Source organism: Diceros bicornis, chromosome 24, assembly GCF_020826845.1.
Source record: "Diceros bicornis minor isolate mBicDic1 chromosome 24, mDicBic1.mat.cur, whole genome shotgun sequence".
In the NCBI taxonomy this organism is placed as follows: Eukaryota; Metazoa; Chordata; class Mammalia; order Perissodactyla; family Rhinocerotidae; genus Diceros; species Diceros bicornis.
Genome location: NC_080763.1, coordinates 9,452,313 through 9,471,332, shown reverse-complemented (window position 1 = coordinate 9,471,332; position 19,020 = coordinate 9,452,313). Strand labels below are relative to the sequence as shown.

Here is a 19,020-nt window from a genome sequence, read left to right as displayed (position 1 = left end):
AAACTGGATAGCCATATGCAAAAAAATGAAAGTAGACCCTTACCTTACACCATACACAAAGATTAACTCCAAATGGATTAAAGACTTGAATGTAAGACCTGAAACTGTGAAACTTCTAGAAGAAAACATAGGCAGTACGCTCTTCGACATCAGTCTTAGCAACATCTTCTCAAACACCACGTCTGACCGGGCAAGAGAAACAATAGAAAAAATAAACAAATGGGACTACATCAAACTAAAAAGCTTCTGCACAGCAAAGGAAACCATCAACAAAACGAAAAGACAACCTAACAATTGGGAGAAGATATTTGCAAACCATACTTCTGATAAGGGCTTAATCTCCAAAATATATAAAGAACTCATGCATCTTACCAACAAAAAAACTACCAACCCAATTAAAAAACGGGCAAAAGACGTGAACAGACATTTCTCCAAAGAAGATATACAGATGGCCAACAGACACATGAAGAGATGTTCAAAATCATTAACTATCAGGGAAATGCAAATCAAAACTACAATGAGATATCACCTGACGCCCGTCAGAATGGCTATGATTGACAAGACAGGAAACAACATGTGTTGGAGAGGATGTGGAGAGAAGGGAACTCTCATACACTGCTGGTGGGAGTGCAAATTGGTGCAGCCACTATGGAAAACAGTATGGAGATTCCTCAAAAAATCAAGGATAGAACTACCATATGATCCAGCTATCCCACTGCTGGGTATTTATCCAAAGAACTTGAAAACACCAATTTGCAGAGGTACATGCACCCATGTGTTCATTGCAGCGTTATTCACAATAGCCAAGACTTGGAAGCAACCTAAGTGCCCATCAAGGGACGAATGGATAAAGAAGATGTGGTATATATACACAATGGAATACTACTCAGCCATAAGAAACGATGAAATCCAGCCATTTGTGACATCATGGATGGACATTGAGTGTATAATGCAAAGTGAAATAAGTCAGAGGGAGAAGGTCAAATACCGTATGATTTCCTTCATTAAGTAGTAGATAATAACAACAATAAACAAACACATAGGGACAGAGATTGGATTGGTGGTTACCAGAGGGGAAGGGGGGGAGGGAGGAGGGTGAGGGGGATAATTCGGTACATGTGTGTGGTGATGGGTTGTAATTAGTATTTTGGTGGTGAACATGATGTAATCTATGCAGAAATAGAAGTACAATGATGTACACCTGAAATTTTTACAATGTTATAAACCAATGTTACTGCAATAAAGAAAAAATTAAAAAAAAAAAAGTGCATCTTGAAATTATGCAGTTATTTAAAAAAAAAACTTATATCCCCACATGTTTTAGTTGGCCGCAAATACAACATGGACTAATAGAGTGGGGCAACAGATATAAAAGTTTGTGAATAGACATTGGAAGTTTAACTCAAGGGAATCAAAGCTGGGAGGGGAACTAGTCTCACTGTCCCTCGCTTTCCTCATCAGCTTATACTCAGGTCCAGGTCAGATTCTGGACGATGACGAAACATTTTCACTGACTCATTCCATAAGTATTTACCAAACAAAACCTATGTGCCAGCAAGTGTGCTTAGCATGAGGGAAACAGTGAGGCATGAGGTGTCGTCCATGCCTCCTGAGAGCTCACAGTGTGAGGAAAACAAAACATGGGAAAGTGAGAATGAAGAAGGTTCTAGCCTGAGCCATGAGAACCTGACGACATGTCTGTCTTCAAATCTTTGAACATCTGTCATGTGGAAGAAGCAAGCCGAGTTGGGGGTCCCGTCATAGCTCATGCAATGTTATTACTATCATCGTACATGGTTTTCTTTTTTTTTATTTTCAAATGAAATTGAAATTATAAACAGTACCACATTCATTTGGTTGCAACAGAAATTATTTTAAAAAAGAAGTACACAATGAAAAGTCTTCCTTCCACTTCTGTTATTCTCTATCCTATCTTACTCCCATGGTTAATAATTAGTTTCTTGTGTATGCTCCCAGTGTTTCTTTATGCAGATATAAACAAATGCAAATAATATTCTTATTATTTTCTTACCTGAGAGTTAATATTCTATATATCTGTATCTGTATATCTGTATCTATATCTATGACACATATTCTGCATCTTTCTTTTTCACTAGGAAATCTTTCCATGTCAGTACATGGAGATTGTTTTCATTCTTTCGTACAACTACAAAGTATTCTATGTGTAGAAGTACATAGTTTGTTGCTATCTCTGATAATGGATATTTGAATCGATTCCAGTTTTTGTTATTTCAAACTATATTGCAATGAATCACTTTGTTTATATTCATTTTATACATGTGCAGGTATGTCTATAGAATAATTCCTGTAAGTAAGGTTGTTGGTTCAAAAAGTAAATGCATTTATAATTTGCATAGGCACTGCCAAATTGCCCTCCATAGGGGTTGTATCATGTTCTATTCCTACTAGCCGCCTCTCAGTATGAGAGTGCCTGTTTTCCCCCAGCCTCACCAAAAAGTGTATTGCCAAACTGTTTTGAATTTTTCCCAATTGCTTTGGGAGAAATACCATTTTAGGTTGTTTTAGTTTGCATTTTTATGTTCCAGGGTCGTTATATTGCTTTTTCTATGCAAAGTGTTTATTCTTGTCTTTTGTCCATTATCTAAAAAAAATGGATTGATCGTCTTTTTCTTCTTGATTTCTAGAAACTCTTTGTATATTAGGGAGATTAGCCCTTTAAGTGCTGTATTTTTTTTTATAATTATTCGAAGTGTCTGTTTCCACTCATAAACTGTGAAGACAAACCTGGGACTAAAGGCTGGAAGCAACAGTGAGGTATATTTAAGTTCAATTTTAAAAATAATAATGAGCCCTTTATGATTCTTAGTGCTTTAATTCCACTATCTCATTTAGTCTTCACAACAATCCTATGAGGTGGTAATTATTATTAACAGATGAAACTGAAACACAAAGGTATTAGGGAGTCTTCCCATGGTCACACAGCTAGTAAATGGTGGAATCAGTATTCGAAGTCATGCATTTGACCTCAGAGCCTAGGATCTTAACTACAACACTTATTAATAACTAGGTTTGGACAGCAAGCAGTGAGATCTCATCAATGGAAATATTCAAACTAAGATTGGGAGATGGTCAATCCTGAATCTTGTGGATGAGATCCTGGGATTGGGAGGTGATGGAATTAAATGACTACAAGGAACTTTCCAATCCTTTTTTATTTTTTTCTGATAATGCCTTGCCTGACCAGAAAGATGAATTCAGGATATGTGATGTGCCAGGGTTCCGTATGGGAATTCTCTGTTCCAACTATGATCCTCCAACAGACACTGCCACCTCCCAGCATCACTGCTACAAACAGCCAGAGGGACCCAAAATTCCAGTGACAAACAATGGCTTCATAGTGAATTTTTGTAACACATTACGTTACTAGGCCTACATTTGTATGGAAATGTCTTTCATTTTGGTGCTTTGCACATGGTAAGTGTTCAGTAAATCTTTTTGATTGAATTAATACATGATTGATGGTAAAGCTTATTCCAAACGCTCTTGAATGTGACTCAGTCAGATGGTAGTAAGGAGGTAATCATCCAGTCAGTAATTACTGTGCATGCACTATGTACAAAGCACAGTGCTAGGGACTCAAGGATATGAAGAAGTGTGAGACATGGTTCTCAACAAGTATACAGAAAAGATAACTGATGACAAAGGCAGAAAAGCCAGTGAATCCCAAACGAATGGTCATGACCCTTGGAGTGAAGATGAGGGAGAAAGCATTGAGGAGTGGGAGGTGCGCAGAGACTTCCTAGAGGAGGCGAGACATCACCAGAGACTTTATTGGGATTTGAGGAGGAGTGAAAGAGCCTTTCAGTTGAGGGGAAGGGCTTGGGCAAAGGCATAGAAGTTGAAAATCTCATGGTGTGTTTGTGGATTGAACAGATGTGTTTCTAGAGCAGGCTCAGAAATAAAATGATAAATTCAGGCTGTGACCTCATTGAAGAGGATCCTGAATTCTAAGCCAAAGGATGGGCAAAGACTTTGGAATGGAGAAGTGACGTGGTGAAAGTGGTTTTTCAGGGAGGTGAATGGATCTGCCATGTGTAGGGTGGCACACAGAGGAAGAGGCGAGGCTGGAAGGAACACTTAGGAAACTCTCCTAATAGTTCAAATAGAAGGTGTTGAGGGTCTAGCTGGGGGTAGGGGGTAGCCATGGAATGAAAGGTAAGGGAGAAAGGTCATGTAAAAGGAGTTATGGAGATTAGCTAGGTGATTCTATGTGGGTGGAGGAAGTAAAAGAACCATTCAAGTGCAAACAGAAGTTTATAGTACAAATTTTTTTGCTACTATCCATGTATACACGGCACTGAGGAAGTGTGACCAAGAACAATTATTTTTCTCTTTGGAAATCAGAGACGAAAATTCTGTCAAGAAACGATAAACAGATTGGGATAGCTCTTGTTTTTGTTCCAAAGGTCGTTCTTTGCGTGGTGGAGGTAACTTAGAGCTTTCTCTGTATCGAAAACATTAAGGGTAGACCGCATCTAAATTAGGGGGTGGATTAGATAGTGGAGATGGTTGCGTAACTGTGAATATACAAAAACTGCTGAATTGTACACTTTAGGAGTGAATTTTATGGTTTGTGAATTATAAATCAATAAAGCTGTTATTAAAAAAAGCAGTGTGCCCATTCTATGTAGGGTTTCAAGGACTTTTTCTTAAGATCTAAGTAAATTATAAATAAATATTTACCTCCTCCCTCCCCGCAAAAAGATTGTCCCCCAAAGAAGGCCACAGAATCACATTTCTACCTTTGGACAGCAGGCAAAAAAAGTCTCTCACACTTCCAAGCCCATCAGAGCTTCGCTCCCACCCTGTCTCAGCGCTCTGCAGCCTTATGCTTTCCAAGGTACTGCTGAGAACTGTCAAAGAAGCTGAGACAGGGTTTGTCTGCCAGGCCAGGGTTTTTCCTCTAACAGGATTTTCTGCTCAAGAGAAAACTCCACAGGCAGCACAAGCCCTGGCTCTTCACAGGGGGAAAAAAACCCAAAATTTGCTGAATGGTTTTTTATTAAACATTAATTTTGCAATCCCAACAGCTAAATCCATTATTCTGGCAGGCAAGCTTTACCTAAGGCAGCAAGTTGGGAAAGAGTAGTTACTCATCTTTTTAAACCCCCAAGCACGTCGTCAGCTTTGGCTTAGAGTCTTTTGCTAAAGAACACAGGCTCATTTATTTTTTTTATTCTATTAACTAATCACATAGATAAAATTTTAAAGAATGGATGTGCCTGTATTTCTCAGCACTCGTTTGTCATGTTAAATCACAGGCCAGTTAATTTCAAGAGAGTGTTTTCTAGGTGACAGAGAGGTTCCTGGAGCCTCCCTGGCATATCCATCCCTCATGGTTGGGTCTGTTGTCACATATGTTACAGCCTCCACACTGTGGGCCTGCTGATTTCTTAGTGCTCAGAAAAGATGAGTGGGATTCAGGACAAATGCCTCACAGCCTGACCTCTGTGCAGACTGCTGCCGTCCATCACAGGGGCAGCTGAAGGGCCAAGGATTCTGGGAAAAGTGAATGCAGATTCCCTTTGGGGCACTGATTCTGGCCTTTAATTCGTGAATTTTAATGTATAGCTCTCTCTCTACCTGTATATCATTCCATTTTTTTTATTATGCCCCCCTTTTAAAAAATATTTCTCAATTTAATGGGACTAAAAAAAGGGCTGCTTGGGCCAGAAGGAGTTAAATGTAGCCAGTCCACTCACATGTTGCCCTCTGGGGTCAGCCTTAGATGCTAAAATCCCCAGAGTGCAAGGCCACAGCTGCACTCTGCACTCTGAGAGAGTGCAGCCACGGCCTTGCACTCTATATGTACCTGTTAATATTGGCTCTTTTCAAACAGTAATTAGTGTGTTTTGTTTTTTGTTTTTAATCCAGGAAGAAGGGTAAGCTGGATGTTTCTCTCATGTAGCATATCTACCTCTATGGTCGAAAATCTTTGGTATAATCAGTCTTTCTTTTCTGGCATTCTGTATGTTTCCAGTTCAGAGCAGTAAGAGGGGCTTTATTGAGTTATAGAACCATAGACCCCTTATCTCCACCCTGAGGAGTCAGAATGAGCTCTGTCCACAAGGGAGAAAGCTCATCCGTGGACACTGAACACTCCTGTTTCTTTTCTGCTTACTGTCTGGGTAAATTTCAGCTTTTCATGCTCAAGTCAGCCATCACGATGTTCATGAGAGGATCTATGTCAGTTGCATCACTAGAGAGTCCTTAACGAACAACTACTTGCTCATGGCACCGTGCAGACAGCTGTGGCCTTGCACTCTGGGGATTTTAGCATCTAAGGCTGACCCCAGAGGGCAACATGTGAGTGGATTGGCTACATTTAACTCCTTCTGGCCCAGACGGCCCTTGTTGCATGTCATTAGAGATAAAGTACCAGGCTAATAGACAGATGGTAATGTGTTGCAAATGACTAGTGTCCCCTCTGCAAAATAGAAGTAATAATAAAATTCACAGCTCTCATTTATTGAGTGTGTACTATGAGCCAGGCACAGAGCTAAGTGCATTGTCTCATTTAATCCTCATAACAGCCAATGAGATGGGAACTATTATTGCCCCCACCTTCAAAATGAATACACTGAGGCTCAGAGAGGCTCCCTTGCCCAGCGTCCTGAGACTGATGGTGGTAGAGCCAGAATACAAACCTAGGCTGTAGGCCACCAATGAAGGAGCTCAATTCTGCGAGGAGGAGTCAGAGTAAAGCACTAGGGTTTTAAGATTGAGACTTCCCTTGGGAGACATAAAACCATCTTCAGCAAGTCATCTTTGTCATCTCATTCTTTAGTACTGCCAGAGAATTTTAAAAAATAAAATAAAACACCCACCCTTTATGAGGTTACTGAATATATCTAGATCATGATTAGTATTTCTGATCTAGGACATTAGTGGATACAAAAGCCTGATTTTATCAGCACATGTGATTTAATGGCAATAGTTTTAGCATATTTTCATCCTCCTTTCACTTAGCTTTTGGATGGATCCTTCAGTTTTTATTATAAGTGCTTTCCTGAAAAGTTACTTGTAAAATGAAAATTTGAAAATCGATCCCATTTTAAATGCATCCAGGTAACTGAATTTTCTGTGCCCTCCCCTCCAGCTGTGTCCCAAGAGGGCACCTGTGGGTCCACACATCGACTCTCAATGTACATCTTCCTCCACACGAATCAGACTTCTAGATGGCCAAGGAAACAACCCAAGAGAATGAGAAAGTCACATGTTCCAAGGAACATCTTGATTATATAAAGAAAGTAGCAATTTCTAGTCTAGACAAGGAAAGCACTTTTATTTAGTGGGTTTATATTTAACAGTATAACAATATTGGTTCCTACCTGGGGCAACTGGCTTATGCTCTCTGCCTCAGTTCTCACATCTGCCAGCTCTGCAGGAAGCGCTGACAAGAATTAATTGGCTTTCCTGAGCCTTGAGGCTCAGTTCTGCTTCCCAGTTCCAACAATCCCACAGGACTCTGCTCTCACATAATTTACTGTCTAGAAGGACTTTCTGTTTTCAAGAGTTCTGACAGGGACCATGTAATGTATATAGATTTCAAATTCAATAAGTTAGAACCTTGAGAGTCTTTCAGCTCAATTTAAGAAAATGGGACATGGCCACATTCAAAGTATTTAGATTATTTGTTGCTTTTACGAGGGTTCTGACACAGTTGTATCTAAAATGTGTGATTTACACAAATGACTTTGTTCCTTTTCCTCTAGCTGGTGGTATTTGTAGAGTGTGGCGAAGGGGTCCTTCCAATTTCATGATGGGCTCTCGGAGCAGGACAGAGCTGGTAGGATAAGAATTTCAAGGGTGAAATTTCTTCCCAATTGTTGATTCTATTTATAGTCTCTCAAATAATGTAGATGAAATCTAAATTCTGTTCTCTCAATTATTACCATATATCTGGGAAGCCCCTATTCTCTGTAGCATCACCTCGGGGAAAATTATATTGACTCTGTTTTACAGATAAGGAAGAAGTGAAAGAAGATGTGGCAGCCAGTCAGTACAAAATCATAGAACGTTGGAAGGGACTTCCGTGGTGTCTCATCCAACTTTCCACCAAATGCTGGTTCCTGCCTGGATAGATGCTGGCCCTTTCTCTATCTGAGTGTCCACTGAGTTCAGAACATTGTTGTTCCTGAGATGCAGCTCCATCCCATTCTTGGATAATTTGAATTCTAGCCTGTTCTTTCACATGATAGATTAAAAACATCCTCTTTGTAACTTGTATCAATTAGTCCTAATTTATTCTCAGAAGCTGCATAGAATAACTCCACTCGTTCATTGATTGATTGGCCCATTGATTCATTTATTCATTTTGTATTGGGTGACTACTATGTACATTATAGTGTGCAAGACATGAGCCTCAAACTCCAGGAGCTGACAGGTTAGTAGGAGGTAACATGGACATATAGAAGTCGTATGTCATACGTGCCACGTGAGCAATATAATTGAGTGCTACAGGAAAGAAGAGGGAGAACAATAGGAAGGGGTCAGGTCCTGACAGATGTGGTCAGCAAATTCATCATGGAGGAGGTAGCATTTAAAGCTGCTTATCTTTAATGGCTTGAGGTTAAAAGGCAGAGATTTGGATGTGGAGATTGGAAGGATCAAGTGTTGGAGATGTGACGGGTCGTTTATATTAACCAGAGCTCAGAGTTGGATTGGAGAGTGGAGGACAGGTCTGGAAAAACTGGTGGAGTGAGTGTGAAATTGTGGAGTGCTTTGTCTGCCTGGAGTGGAGGGTAAGTGAGAGGAGCAGTGGAGACGGGGCTGTGAGGCCAGGCGGCGTTCACATCATCTCAAGTGCCAGGCTGCAGAGTTTAAGGATTATTCAGTGAGGCAGGACAGAGCTCTGGGGTCAGTTGCTGAGCAGGTGACATTAGTATGATAACTGGTGGCAGGAGACAGTGGGCTGGAGGGCCATGCAACATGCCAGATCCAGGTGATAAGGACCAGAAGCCTTGTGGTGGCCCTGCACTTGATGCAATGGAAGCATCACGTGAGAACTGAATGATAGTGACTGTGTCACACCCTGGAAATTACTCCCTGTGTATTTTCCGGGACAGTGTCCCCTTCCCCTCTCCCTGCACCTCCAGGCTATTTATATCCATGGGCAAACCTCTCCTTACTTTCTGGTGAACAATTGCTTATTAACACATGGAAGTGGTTCCAAGTAATTGTTGTAGAGAATCCCAGGATCCAAACGTCTGTAGTGAAATATCTCAGGATTGATTTCCCTGCCTCTAGTGAGGTCTGTGTGTGGGCTGAGCCCGTAGAATGAAAGGAGCTTTAAAATTCTTTAGGATAAAGGAATGTGTGTACACACATGGATTTAAATTTAATAGCTTTTCCTTTGGTGGTCTGAGTATGCTTAGGTTGTAAGGCCCATCATTACTGTTATTCCTTTTGTTGCTGAGCTTTTTTTCTGTCTAACTTGAAAAGAGGGGCTCCCATATGCAAAGGAAGTACAATTAGAAGCTTCACTGAAATGTGCAGATTTGAATTGATCTGTGGCTCACAAAATTAGGCCACTCGCTGAATGAAGTGAGTATCATTAGCAATTTGGGGGACTCTTCTAACCTGTCTTCTCACTCAATCCTCTTATTTGCACTTTATTCTAAACTTCAAAATTGTCTTCGTTTACTTTGCCAATATTGACTGAGTACCTGCTGTGTGCCAGGCCCTGTCCTAGGTGTTGAGCTACATCAGGGAACAAAACAGTCAGAGATTCCTGCACTTATGGAGCATACCTAGCAAGGGGAGACAAGCAATAAGTAATCAATATATAAGTTAATTATATGGTCTGTTAGAAGGAGACAAGTGATGGGGAAAAAGAAAAAGTAGACAGAGGTAGGAGGGAACAGGATTGCAGGGGGTAGGGAGGGGAGGGCAGTTTGCAATTTGAGATTTGAAATAGAGTGGTCAGGGTTGTCTTCCTTAAGAAGGTGACATTTGAGCAAAGACTTGGATGAAGGGGTTGGGTACACAGGTATCTGGGGGGCAGAGAGTTCCAAGGAAAGAAAGCAGCTGGTGCAAAGATACTGAGGCAGAGGAGAGGGCTGGGCTGGCGAGGAGCCTCTGTGCTTTTCCAGTGCCCTCAGACAAACAATGGCTTTGTCTGCAAAGCCAACCAAAGTGCAACCAAGAAGAGAGCTAGGAGAAGACAGAAGCTAAGTTTATTTGTAGTAAAACTGATTCAAAATTACTTTAAAGAAAACCTTCACAAACCGATTTAAGGAGGTGCAGAGGGCATTTGGGCAGGTTTCCTGAATTCTAGAGTGCTTGGGTTTGGATCCTGGCTCCGCCACTTCCTGCCTGTGAGATCTGAGCTGAGTTATTCAGCCCCTTTGTTCCTCATCTGCAAAATGAGGCTAATAATAGTACCGGTATTCCAGGATGGCTTTGATGATTGAGTCAATATTAATTAAAAGCTTAGAACTATGTCTGACACATAGCAAGCACTCGAATGTTACCTATTAATATTATTATATTACTGCTATTACTTTCATGAGTTGGTGACCTAATCTGGAATATTCTTTGAGTGTGTCTTAAGGGCTAGAGTGTGTGTTTGTGTGTTTGTGTGATGTGTTGAGAGTATGGAGCTTAATTTGTAAAATAGTTGTAAGAATCAGGTAAAATCCCACTGCTTAGCATATGATAAGGCCTCAATAAACGTTAGTTTTTTTCCCCTCTGACAGTATTTTACAGCAAGAAAAATAATAGAGGGTGTTCCTCTTCTGCTCACGATTAATGAATTTTTTGGCTGGTTTATACGTAGAATGAAGGCCAGGTGCAAATGTTCTGTAGACTCAACCTTGGAAACTTGTTCTGCCCTTAGCACCGCTCACTAGTGGAACCAAGAATTCCAGGGGGTCATTTTGATTATCACTGGAAGGCAAAGAGTGGGCTAAGTAGATAGTGAATGAGGAGGGAAACAAAATGAGGGGAAAACTGAAGAGATAGGCAAATGCCCCATTAAACTGATACCACTTTGGGATGAGGCCATTGGAAAACCAGGAGTCCCTCTCTCTGAGGACCCTTAAAAAGAGAAGGGATGGTGTCAATCCAGGTGGAGTGGGAGTCCCTGCATGAAAGGGCTGGACCAGAGGGCCTCTGGCATCCTCTCCCAGCTCTGAGTCTCCAAGAGAAGACCCTCCATCAGTCAGCTATCCTAATGTTGCATTTATGAACCCAAATTAGCCTCCATTTCCACCTCTACTTAAAGAGTCACTAACACTAGATACAAAGAGGGCTATAATACCAAATAAGACCAAGTCACTACATTGAGGTAGTAGACGTTGAAAATCAACTTTCTAGTCCTCTGGGATCTGTCCCCAACTTCTCTGGGTGTGGTGGCTTATGTGAACCTCTGTGGTCTACCGCCAGGAAAATACCAGTGGTGTGGGCTCTCAGGGAGACAAGGAAAATGAACACAAGCGTGCTCCAAGGTCTTGAGGAGAAAGGATGCCATGTCTCCACTGGACAGGGGTGGGTGGCAGGTTAGGCAGGAGAGAGAACTGAAGCCAGGCGCCCACTCACTGTCTGCTGCTGTTTTGATTTGTAGGTGCAGCCGCTGTCTCCAGTGCCATGGATCATACCTTTTCAACAGCATCAAAAGACGGGGAAGGAGCGTGTTACACGTCTCTGATTTCCAACATCTGTTACCCACCGCGGGAGGATTCTTCATATTTCACTGGAATTCTTCAGAAGGAAAACGGCCACGTCACTACTTCAGAGAGCCCTGAGGAGTTGAGTACTCCTGGACCCTCCTTATCAGATGTGACTGGGATGGAGCCTCGTGGCTTATTTAGTTCTGATTCTGGAATAGACATGACTCCTGCAGAGTCCACTGAAGTGAACAAGATCTTAGAAGATCCCCTGGACCAGATGAAAGCAGAAGCCTATAAATACATTGATATAGCCAGGTCAGAGGAGGTGAGATATCAGGAGCAACGTCACCCCAAGTTGGAAGAGAAAGACTTGGACTTGAAGAATAAGGACGCTGAAATCTCAACAAAATCAGAAGAGGCCCGTGAACCAGAGAAACCAGCTCCTGTGGAGGGAAAAATCCTCAAGGACCGTTTATTTGAAGAATCCACATTTGCACCTTATGTAGATGATCTCCCTGAAGAACAGCACAGTGCCCCTGTGATCACTGCCCCTGTCAGGATCACGCTGACGGAGATCGAGCCTTCTGTTGAAACTGCTGCCCACGAGAAGACCCCCGAGAAGCAAGATATCTGCCTGAAACCAAGTCCTGACACAGTCCCCACAGTCACCGTCTCTGAGCCCGAAGATGACAGCCCAGGATCCGTCACTCCTCCATCTTCTGGAACAGGTAAGGGGACTGGTGTTCCCTGCCTTGGGAAAACCCAGCATATGGAAATCTGAATATTAAGGAACGAAAATCTGCATTCAGAATAGTTTACTATAGGGTCCCCTTAAGTCTGAGTTTAAATGATTTAAGTAACATACAACTTTTTCTGTCTTGTGCTCGTTGTACAAAGGTTGAGATCCAGGATTTTCCTTAAAGTCCTATCAGAGTTGCTGAGTAAAATGTTTCTTTCTTCATTTGAGGAGAGATGGCACACTGGAAAGATTAAAATCCTCATGTAGCTCTACCATTCAGAGCAGAGAGCCAGGTGCTGCCTGCTTCTAGGTTAGCTTTCCTCCTGGACCCCACCACGTCTCCTGGAGGCATCACGGAGACAGCTCTTTGGCTGTCGTCTCCAGGCCGTCTGGGCCACCTTGGACAGAGCATTCAACATTCCTGGCCCCAGCTTCAAGTCTGTTCAATGGAGGGGCGTTGGGTGGACCTCAGGGTCTTTTGCGGGGGATATGGCAGTGAGAGGAAACCTAAAGAAAGGTCCTTCCTCAGCCCCCTTCAATCTTAGCACTGTCATTTCTCAGCAGAAATTCATATAATTTTAATTTTTAAACTAAAGATGTATTTGGTTAGAATAAAAAAAGTTCAGAATTCACTAGGCTATGATCTTTTTTAACTTGAACATTGTCCTACTCTGACTCAAGGCAGGGTGTTAAACCACACTCATACATCCTCTTAAACACAAAGGGGGCCTCCCATACCCAGGTGAGACCCCAGCGTGGTAGCACCACGCTGGCAGAGGGTGGCAGAGGGGAGCCTTTGCATCTCTCGCAAATGCTCGTGAGGCATCAAGATGAAGAGGACGATGAGAGGTCCTTGAATCTTCCCCTGCCTCCAGTGGCTGGTGTTCTGACCTTACCCAAAAGTGATTTACAACCATTTTTGATTTGCAAAAAGTGATTTTCAGCACCTCAGGTTAAAGAGCTGCCACTGAATTCTTAAAACAGATCCAGAGCCTCACGATTAGGAGTGATTGCTCTAAATCCTGGTGATGCAAGGGGTCCAAGGGTTAGGACAGAGCAGACTTAACAGAAGTCCCTCGTGTTCTGTTTCCCTAAAGTTTTTAGCTTCAATTCCTCCCCTTCCCCGACCTCAGACTCATTCAACTATAACACTCCAAGGATCTTGAAGATCCGCTGCACCAAGTCCCTGATTTTCAAATTCATTGATTCACTCAATAAACATTTTCTACACACTTTCTTTTGGTCAGCCTCTCTACTAGGCACTGGTGATGCTGGAATTGAAAAAACAAACAAAAACCAGTCCCTGCCTTCCAGTGGGACAGATGATGGGAAATAGTCACACTCCAGTGTGGTTTGTGTTCTGAGAGAGGGAAACATAGAGTGCTGAGGAGCATCTGAGTCCAGCAGCTCCCCAGGTGAACTGAGACCTGAAGTGACTCTTAGAGGTGCAGGAGGAATAAACAGGAGAAGGGGAGGGGTGGCCTTCCAGTCGGAGGAGGTGTGAGGACTCGGAGGTGTGAGGGCACAGTGAACTTTGCATGAGATGCAAATTGAGATTTGGGTAGTGATAACAAATAAGGAAACTAAGGCTCCAAATGAATTAGATGTGATATGTCCCAGTCTACAACATGAGGTAGGGGCATATCTGAGTCTCAAAGCCTCCTGTGGTCTTTTTGGCAATGCATTGTAAAACCCTTCTGTTATTCCATGACATAAAGATGTTGATGCTCTAAAGATGTAAGCTACATTATCAGCTGTGTTTTACAGAGCACCAGGGTTGGCTGGTGGTCAGTTCAGAAGAACTTTAGCCAATCTTCAGGAGGAGTGACATGCCCCAGCACATATAGGTCCAGTTACATGGCACTTGTCTCATGGGAAAATTACAAAATTAGTGATAAAGACTTGCTACAGGCTTCATTAATTATTATGGAGTTTCCTTTTTTTTCCATAGTCATGGCTTTGGGATTCTGGAGCAACTTCAAGAGAAGACAAAGACAGATCTGGTTCTCATGATCTTGGAGTGTTATGATCTCAGGGTGCCTACTTGACAGCATGGGGTTAGGGCAATGGTTTTCTCTGTAGTTGCTCTTAATAAACATTCTAAGCAAGATTTATTCAAGAAAGAGAAGGTTCCCTGTCCCATTAAACAGCTGTCTCCCATGTTCAGCTCCTATCTCCATACACACCCCGCATCATAGCACCTGAGTCATATGACAACAGATAAGAATAAAATTAGCAGGAGACATAGGAGGAATCAGCTTGTCATTGAGGCCTTTCTCCTGTTCTTTTTATCCCAAGAGGTTACCCTAACCCCCTTCCCATATGTGAGCCCCTGGCATCATGTGACCCTCTGCCCACAGACATTGGAGGATTTGGGCTCTGTTACATCTGTGGGGTCTTGAGTCACTCTGCCATTTCCAGTGCCAACAGATAAGACAAACACGAAGAATTATGTACAATCCTATATCAAAACCGAGGAAAAGGAAAGCCTTCTGAACTAAAGGAGTTTATCATTGAATTATATAATAATTCCTTATTAATAAATAAGGAAATCATCAATTCTGGAGAATAACTCTAATTATGTGAATTATGAATCTGGAGAAATTCTTATTTAGAGCAGAAGAATGAAGCTTAAGCAAGGAATCTATGTCCTTCCATTCCAATAGGTAATTCCATTTTGTAACTTTCTCCAACATACTTAACTATTTTCATCTTGTTAAATAATATACCCTGAGGTACAGAGGCAAAAATTCTTACGGCTTACATGTTGAAAGCTTCTTCTCAGCAAACATCAGTCATGAATACAAGCGAAGCATTTTAGGAAAACGTCGTAAGTGCGCTGATGCACCAGACCGTTGACTCATGGGCACCGCATTGTTTCTGACACAAACACCCAGGAGTATATGCTGGTGGTCCTGGATGTTCTTTGAGGCGTTAGCCGCAGAAAGGACCGTAATCGAGAGGTCATCATTAAACCACAGCTTCCCTTAGTAAGAAATAAGCAGTATAAAGTAAATCAATTTAAACTTTTTGAAAATTAGTATTGCTATTTCCTTGCATTGATAAGGTCTGTGACCCTCCTACTCATTTTGAAAATTCATTCTTTTATCCAAGACATACTTATTGAGTGACTTCTATATGTCAGACATGTGCTGGCACCAGAGACATTGCAGTAAATAAGACGCATAAAGTCCCTGCCCTCATGGAGCTTACCTGCTAGTGAAAGGAGACAGACAATGAGAAGGAAACACAAAATAAATGGTGGAATTTCAGAGTGTGAGTACTACAAAGAGTGATAGAGTGTTGGGCGTGAGGGGGTCAGGGATAGCCTCTCTGAGAAGGTGACGTGTTCTGAGATCTGAATGAGGAGAAGGAGCCCACAATTCAAAGACAGGGGTTAAGAGAGTCCCAGGTACAGAGGACAGTAAACGCACAGGCCCGAGGCTGTATATTTTGGGAACTGAACAATGGTGCAAAGGAGCAGGGAGTATGGCACAGAGCAGAGTTGGAGAGGGAGGCAGGGCCCAGGTCACTCAGGGCTTCACATGCTAGAGTAAGGAATTAGGATTTTGTTCCAAATGCAGTGGGGAACCATTGGAGGGTTTTAATCTGGGAAGTGATATCATTCATTCATTCATCTATTCACTTGACAAATATGTGTTGACCATTTACTCCATGCCAGGCATTGTTCCATCACTGCTGGGGATACAGTGGTGAAACGCAACAAGATTCCTGCCTGCATGGAGCTTGCAGCCTAGTTGGGAAGACTAACACACAAATAAATAAATATATACTGTCATATCAGGTGGTTGTAATGTTTATGAAGAAAAACAAAGCAAGATACAGCGTAAGAGTGATGGGGGTGGTGGTGAGGAAAGGCTTCTTTTTGCTGATGGCTTTGAGCAGAGGCCTGAATGGGGTGAGGCAGCAAGCCCTGGAGATCCTTGAGGAAGAGGTGCCAGGCTTAGGGGACAGGCAGTGCAGAGGCCTGGAGCTGGGGACATCTTCTGTGTTCAAGGAGCAGCTGGAAGTCAGTGTGGCTGGAGTGGGGAGAAGGAAAGGAAGGCTGGCAGGATCCAATTTGTGTTTTCAAATGATCCCTCTGGATGATGAGTGGAGAATGAGCCAGGAGCAAAGGGAGACCTGAATGCAGCATCATTCACAGTTGGACACTGGCATCTGCGACTTGGTAGACTGGCCCAAGTTCACCTTCCCTTTTCTCCTTCTGAATTGTATAGTCATAATTATCAGCAGCACCAAACACATCTCCCCAGGTGGGGCAGTTCTAACCTTCACAGTTTCTATATTCTATTTGATTATTTTCCCTGACTCTTTCTAGCTTTGCTGTGTCAGTCCTGACACATAATAACCAGTATTTTAGCTAGAGGCCCATGAGGTTTTATACAAGGGTAGGAAAGCTTGTGTTTTGTCCTAAAATTTTCCCTGCTTCCTCTTGCACTTTGTTAAACTTCTAGTTCCCATTAAGAACGAGGGCAATGTCTATAATATCTACTGAGTCCCATTTGGATTCTTTTTACGGTAGTACCTTCCTTTGTCCAAGATGAAACTCATCAAGCCGCTTCCTCCCACACCCCACAGCTGTCTGATATCCTCCTTACCCTTGAGTACCTAAAGCAAGATCCTTGAGCCTTCCTTTCTGAACCCCCCTCTAACACAGTGGTTTTCAACTGGAGGTAGGGTTGCCAGATAAAATACTAATATTTCATAGGACATACTTATATAGAAAAAAATATTCATTGTTTAGCTGAGATTCACATTTAACTGAGTATCCTGTAATTTTATTTGCTAAATCAGCCAACCCTAACTGAAGGTGACCAGTAGAATCACCCTTGGAGTTACAAATTGCAGATGCCTGGGCCCCACCCAGACCTACTTCTACCAAGTCAGAATTTTGAGGGCAATTTTGGTCCCTGCACCTGATTAAGAACTGCTGATTGATAGATGTCAGCTAGTCCTCACATGAGCTCCATTTATGGAGTACCTCCTGTGTGCCAGGCACTGCACTGGTGCTGGGGAGATGAGAGTGAACAAAATACCTTGGGTGCCCTTTGCCCTCATGGTGCTTTCAGTCTGGGGTCAGGGGAGTGGGGGAGGGTGAAGAGGTGGGCGTTAATCAGTCATCACACAAACAAATACAAAGTCGCCCAGGGGCTCCCAGTTGCGCAGAGTGAGTGGGCACCAGTGGTCTCCTTAGGGACGCAGCATCAGGCTGGCTTGCACACAGGGTGGGCTGCCCTGCAAGGCCACTTTATCCTTCTGAGCCCAACACCCCAGCTGCCTGCTTCGTGTTCTCCTAGGAATGTACGAACAGGAGTTTGGTCAGTCCTAGCAGTTTGGATAGTCAGACAGAGGCTTCCAGCATGAGAAATTGGAAGGATGTGTGCCACAGGAAAGGAAGAAACATCTAAGATAAGAGTTTTCTTCCCCTTCCTCATCAAAACAGCTCACTGTTCTAACTCCCATGTTTCTGTGTATGGAATTCCTGTTCATTTTACTCATCCAGGCTCACTATTTCTGAGTGACCTTTGACACCTCATTTTTTTTTCACCCGCCACATGAATCAAGCCTCAAGTCTGTGATTTCTCTCTCTTCAGTGTCTCTTGAATTGTCCTCTCTTTTTCCATCCTTATGGCCACCACAACTCATTAGGTTGTCATAATTTCTCCCCTCAGCTATTGCAATATCCTTTTAACGGGTCATCCTCCTTCTACTTCTTTCTCTCCTAAGATCACCCTAACCCTTCCAGGACCCACCAGAGCCTACCTGATAAAGTATTGACTTTTAAAGTAGTTTCCAGGGCCTTCCATGATCGGGGACCTGCTTAACTTTCTAGTCGCATCACCCTGTATCATTCCCCACAATAATCTAGTTAAACTTTTTTTTTAAAATTGAGATAAAATTGACATATAATGTTATATTAGTTTCAGGTGTACAACATAATGAATTGATATTTGTACATATTGCGAAATGACCACTACCATAAGTCTAGTTAACCTCATCACCACACATAGTTACACATTTTTTTTCTTGTGATGAGAACTTTTAAGATGTACCCTCTTAGCAATTTTCAAATATACAATCCAGTATTGTAGACTGTAGTCACCATCCTGTACATTACATCCCCAGGACTTACTTGTCTTATAACTGGAAGTTTGTATCTTTTGACTCCCTTCACCTATTTCGCCCATCCCCCCAACCCCCACCTCTGGCAACTACCAATCTGTTCTCTGTATCTGTGAGTTTGGTTTTTTTTAAGACTTCACATGTAAGTGAGATCATACAGTATTTGTCTTTCTCTACCTGATTATCACTTAGCATAATGCCCTCCAGGTCCATCCATGTTGTCACAAATGGCAGGGTTTCCTAAACTTTTGAACTTGCCATTTGTCGATGCAAATAACCAATAACCGTTCTATTGACAAGCGAGATAAGGTGAATTTTACTTGGGCCAGGCTGAGGACTATAATCTGGGAAGGTAGTCTCCGCAAAGGAAGAAAGCATTCTGGAGAAGCATGGTTTTCAATACAGTTTTATACCTTTTTAGAACAAAGAACATAGATCAAACATGCGTAGGATACATATTCATCACAGTTTCAAAGAGATATT

General features: G+C 42.4%; 1 protein-coding gene across 1 annotated transcript in view; it reads left to right on the top strand.

Moving 5' to 3' along the window:
- The window catches only part of RTN1 (reticulon 1), a 226,972-nt gene that overhangs the window by 100,118 nt on the left and 107,834 nt on the right, over positions 1-19,020 (top strand). The window contains exon 2 of the mRNA XM_058567039.1: positions 11,609-12,382. Within this exon, the coding sequence (XP_058423022.1) occupies positions 11,609-12,382 (774 nt within the window). The remainder of the gene's footprint in view (positions 1-11,608; positions 12,383-19,020) is intronic.